The following is a 5,578-nucleotide window of genomic DNA, read 5'->3' as shown; positions in this document are numbered from 1 at the left end:
TTAATTATAATGTTCAGAGTATTGTTGTTCTGTTTCGACTTCAGAAAAAACTTCATCTCCATTGATATATGAAACAGTCCTGGTAAATGTCAGTACGATTGTTTGTGTTTTTGTTGTCACATGGGAAATATCTACAGCAGTTTCAGAATTGTTACGGTATTCTTCATCACTTATCACAATTACTTCATTATATGTATTATTATTTTCGACACTGTGCTCAAAAGAATCAGGAGATGAAATGTCTTCGTAAAACATCTTCGTTTCCATTAAGCCTACACTTTCAGTACTTGAAAGACAATCATTCAAATTTTCATCATGAATTAAATTTTCACCTTCATCAATTGATAAGAATTCATCAATATTAAAATCTCCCCCAATATCTTGAACGTCACTCAGGTCTTGTAACAAATCTAGAATTGTATCATCATCACTTACGTCTTCGTAGTATTGGTTTTCCGGAGTTTTAATATCTCCTCTTTTAGCCTCTATAGCTTTACGTCTAGCATCCATTTTTGAAAGTTGATGAATAGAACTTAAATGTCTAAAAAGGTATTCCTTACGAATGAATTTAGAAAAACATCCATCTTCTGTTTTCCCGTTGTTAAGTTTGATGTTCAATTTTGTTGAAGATGTCTTCACAATTTTCGGTTTATCACTGCCGAATGTTATAAGTTTTATTTCCTCTTCTTTTTCACCTTTCAGTTTGATTTTGTTGGCCAGTTTCTGGGAAATATATGTCCTCTGGGATCCAGAATCAAATACAATTCTTGTCTCCTGTTGCATAGAATTAGTAGGATTCCCAATTTTAGTTTTAGCTGTTTGCATCAAAACCATTTCACTAGATGAAATAAACACATTTTCATGAACAACTTCACATCCTTCATCAGAATAAGAGTCCAAATTTATACCATTGACACATTCTTCGTTGACATTACCATTGTATTCTTCTGACAAATGAACACTGGTTAATTTTAACTTGAATTTCTTAGGACATAAACTTCTATGGTGAGAATCTTTTTCATTACAATGGATGCATATTTTGTTTCTTTTGCAATCAGTTGATTGGTGTCCATATTTTAGACATTTATAACAACTTCCTTTTAATTGTCGTTTGCGTTCTTCAATACTTTGATACTTTGGGCATTCATCACTCCAATGTTGTTGATAACAATATCTACATTTGTCAAAATAAGATATGTTACTTGGTTTACTATCTGTAGTTGCCACTAAAGCGTCAGCTGAATTCACTAATTGACCATTTCGATTACCATTCTGATATCTGGAATTTTTTGTCTGCCAAGGTTTATTCTTAGGACGGAATGTCTGTCCTCCGTTGAACGCTCTGTTGGACGATCCGTTTGACGCTCCGTTGGATCGTTCTTTGGGTGTCTCCTTTTTGTCAGACTTTTCTCTCGCAACCACATAATCACGTAATTTGTCACATAAACTCATAACTGTCCATTTTTCTTGTGATTCCTTTTGAATTTCTAACTGAAGAAGAACTTCCTCTGGTAACTTGCTTTTAACCATAGATACGAATATGTCTTGGCTCACATTTTGCTTTAACACCTCTAAACTACGTAGATGACGATTTAATGTATCCATGAACTTTCTCAGAGAAGAAGTTTTGTTTGACGCCGATTCTAAATTAATCATCTCATTATAATGTAAATCAATAACAACCTGAATGTTTCCGAATCTTTCTTGCAAAATTGAAACTACAACTTCGTAATTATCATTTGACAAGTTTAAACCTGATATTGCTTGTTTTGCTTCACCACCAAGTTTACTTTTCAAATAATTGAATTTCTCAACCTTCGAAAGTTTTTTGTTCTTGTGTATAGTGCTTTCGAAAGAATCCCAGAATTCTATCCATTTAATTTTGTCACCATAAAATGAAATTATATCTATCTTTGGCAGTTTCACAGATGACTCATCGTTTTCTTTCATTTGTTGTCTAATTAATATTTCATTTTGCTGTTTCATTTGAGTTTCAACTATATCTTTCATTTCTCTATAATATAATATAAATCGCGGTTCGCGACAAACATGAATCTTTATTACAAATACAAAAATATAGTTATATAAACATTGAACAAGACGATAGATGTTTCATGAACATTTAGAAAGGTCTCATATACATGATTTAAGGTGCAATTGATTAGAGCTAATAGTTGTACATGTTGTCCTGTGCATCTGATAGCCACTTGCCCGTCTACTATAGTAATAAAGATCCCCTTAACTTTCTTTCATTAATGTTTTTGACAAACCATGAGGTTACATGTTTGACTTATTTTCACTAATTCGTTTTTTTTCTCATTGCTACTGCTACCTTGGGAATATTCTGAAGTCCTACATTGCCAAGGGGATGTAGCTTACCATCAATGTTTGTCTTCATAATAATTGCATTTTTGTCCTTTGGATTATCTGTTTCTTGTAACATTTCGACTAAAACTTCTTTTTTCAATCTTATGGAAGTAGGTGTAAATTTATAATTGTTCTGGTAGTCTTCACAATAGGTTGAACCTTTAATAGGTATTGTTACTGTGTATTGAACATCGTCCACTTTATTTTGTCTATCGTCATCTTCAGGCAAAAATATACTTTTACTTTGATCATGTTAAAAAATTAAATCACAAAAAATACTGAACTCAGAGGAAAATCAATTTGGAAAGTCCACAAACACATGACAAAATCAAATAACAAAACGCATAAAAAAACTAATGGACAAAAACTGTCATATTCCTGACTTGGTACAGGCATTTTCAAATGTAGAAAATGGTGGATTCAGAAGTGGTTGTTAAAATACGTGTTCTGCTTACACATGAACAGTTTAAATCTTGATAAATACAAACTTGGCATTCCTGGAAGGTGGGCTGCATTGCAATGGTCTGGTTGGGATCTCATCTGAGCTCCGGGAATCATGACAAAGGACCAAATTAGCACAGCCAATGATTCTGTCCCAGCACTGAAAACTTCAGAAACTCCATTTTTGTTGAACTGATATACAATAAAAATGTCATATAATAGTTGCTTCATATGGTGTTATTGACATAAATAATACATGTATATCCTATCATATCTCAAGAAGGCGATGGCTCATGGGTCAATCAAGTGGTACGCTTTCTTTTTCGCTTGATGGATACGCTCTGCTTGAGTATACTATTCTTGGAACATCTGGTGCTTTCCGCAGTGGATCTTGGGTGCTGATTTTGAGGACCAGCTACATTATATTTGGAGCTCGTTTTCAGCATTAGCACTCGATCCCGGTTCGCCACGGAAACACAGCATCGCCCTTGTAGGCACTCCGAGGTGGGTGGATGGCAAGAATGGTGAATCTTTCTCCTTTCATATGGCACAACAAAACAAACCCTCTAAATCAGCTTTAATACATAAGAAAAGAAAATGTGATGATTCAGAGCCCTGTCGGGAAGATGACAGTTGGCCCAGATTTATTGTAATAAAAGGAACAGAAGAAAAACCAATTTCAAAAATATCGCCCTTTGTAATTCACAAACAAATTCAAAGCGTTGCTGGTACTGTTAAAAAAGTTTCAAAAATGAGATCTGGCAATTTGTTGGTTGAATGTTCCAACAAAAGTCAATCAACAAATTTACTTACAATGACTACAATAACAAACTTTCCTGTTTCTGCCTCTCCTCATAACAGTTTGAACAGCTGTAAGGGGATCATTCGAGACCTTGGTGACCTTACCGTGGAAGAAATCGGTGAGGAACTTTCAAGCCAAGGTGTAACTAATGTTATTAGATTTCAAATTAAAAAGAATGGAAATATAATCAAATTAAATACTTATCTTTTAACCTTTAGAACTCCAACTCCTCCTCCATCTATTACTTTAGGTTGCTTCGGAATCAGAGTTGACATGTTTATCCCAAACCCAATTCGATGCTTTACTTGTCAAAAGTTTGGTCATGGAAGCAAACAATGTCGTGGTAAGCAGAGATGCTTCAAGTGTTCTGACGAAGGACACGAGGGAACAAACTGTCACTCTGAATCTTCTAAATGTGTAAACTGTGGTGAATCCCATTTTTCATCGTCTAGGGACTGCCCTGTTTACCTTAAAGAAAAAAATATTATTAAAATCAAAACAGAAAGAAACATTAGTTACCCAGAAGATAAACAGATAGCTTCTGTTTCGAATGATCTCCTTGTTTCAAACAGACCATCGTACGCCAGCAAAGTTGTCCGCTCATTCAGTCACGAGAATACACAAACTCGCATGACTTGGCCAATTGATGCGGACAATTTTAAAATGCTGCCTGTTGAAACAGAACCTACCGATAGAATATTAATTCCAAGAAAACCAATATCTTCCAAACCAGTACTCAGTCAACTCAATCTTCCCTACAGAGCTCACTATCATCACCAAAAAAAATGAGAAAAAAAATAAAAAGAAACAGTAGAAATACACAATTGGAGCGATGAATCTGTCTGGGATCTTCCCAGTGACATAGATGATTCTTCCACCTCCAAAAGTCTTCCTTCATCTGCACCCAAGAAGGTATCTTCTTCGTCCAGTACACAGTCTACCAGAGCCCCATCTCCTCTTCGTTCTCAAGAAAAGAAGGATGTCCAAAAGAAGCCAGGAAATACATCCTCTCAGAAGTCTTCTGATTCGAGGTCGCGGGGTAGGGGTCGAGGCGGAGATACACCAGCTGCGGGTAGTCCTGGAGATCGACGACTCTCCTCGCACAACAGATTTTCAACACTTATCATCGAAACTGAAATGGAAACTGAAAGTGTTCCGCCACCCGAAAGATCACGATCTCAGGCTGAGCGAAATAAGAATGCTGGCAAACTCGACAGCATTCGCACTTCTTTTATTAAATAATGACAAATATAATCCAATGGAATTGCCGAGGTCTTAAAATAAATCTTCTCGAGTTAACACTTCTAGTTCAGTCTTTTTTACCTATTGCATTTTGTCTTCAAGAAACTCATCTAAAAGAAAGTGACAACGTATCTTTAAAAGGATACAACATGTATAGTAGATTTTCTAAGGTAGATGAACGTGCTGCAGGCGGATCATCCATTTTTGTGAAGGACAACGTCATTCATAGCACAGTCCAACTCACAACGGATCTGCAAGCAGTTGCAATTCGTTTATCATTAGACAAAACAATTACATTATGTTCGATATATATTCCACCTAATTCAATTATCGATAAAGCAAAACTCAAAAACCTCACTGATCAATTACCCTCACCATTTATACTTATGGGCGACTTCAATGCCCACAATCCATTATGGGGTAGCAAGACTCATAATGCCAAAGGTAAGATCATTGAGGACTTTGTCTCTCAAGAAGGATTATGCATTTTTAATGATGGATCTAATACGTAACTTCATCCTGGAAACGGGTCTTATTCTTCTATTGATATCACTATATGCGATCCCTCTCTGCTTCTGGATTATTCATGGCGTGATTATTCATGGCGTGTTCATGATGATCTATGTGGAAGTGATCATTTTCCAATAGTACTTGAACATCTTTTTAATTCTGCCCAACAGAGAGTACCACGTTGGAAACTTGACAAGGCGGACTGGTCCTTGTTTG

General features: G+C 35.7%; 2 protein-coding genes across 2 annotated transcripts; one reads left to right on the top strand and one right to left on the bottom strand.

Annotated features, from left to right (window-relative positions):
* LOC134717616 (uncharacterized) lies at positions 1-2,010 on the bottom strand. Its single transcript, XM_063580110.1, has one exon. It carries the CDS (start codon positions 2,008-2,010, stop codon positions 1-3), a length of 2,010 nt encoding a protein of 669 aa, XP_063436180.1.
* A 1,935-nt stretch (positions 2,011-3,945) lies between these two features.
* On the top strand, positions 3,946-4,852 carry LOC134717615 (uncharacterized). The gene is made up of 2 exons (XM_063580109.1): positions 3,946-3,953; positions 4,441-4,852. The coding sequence occupies exons 1-2, from the start codon at positions 3,946-3,948 to the stop codon at positions 4,850-4,852; spliced, it is 420 nt and encodes a 139-aa protein (XP_063436179.1).
* Positions 4,853-5,578: the final 726 nt, after the last annotated feature.

This window comes from Mytilus trossulus, chromosome 5 (genome assembly GCF_036588685.1).
Source record: "Mytilus trossulus isolate FHL-02 chromosome 5, PNRI_Mtr1.1.1.hap1, whole genome shotgun sequence".
Lineage (NCBI taxonomy): Eukaryota > Metazoa > Mollusca > Bivalvia > Mytilida > Mytilidae > Mytilus > Mytilus trossulus.
This window is presented reverse-complemented; position numbering and strand designations above follow the sequence as displayed.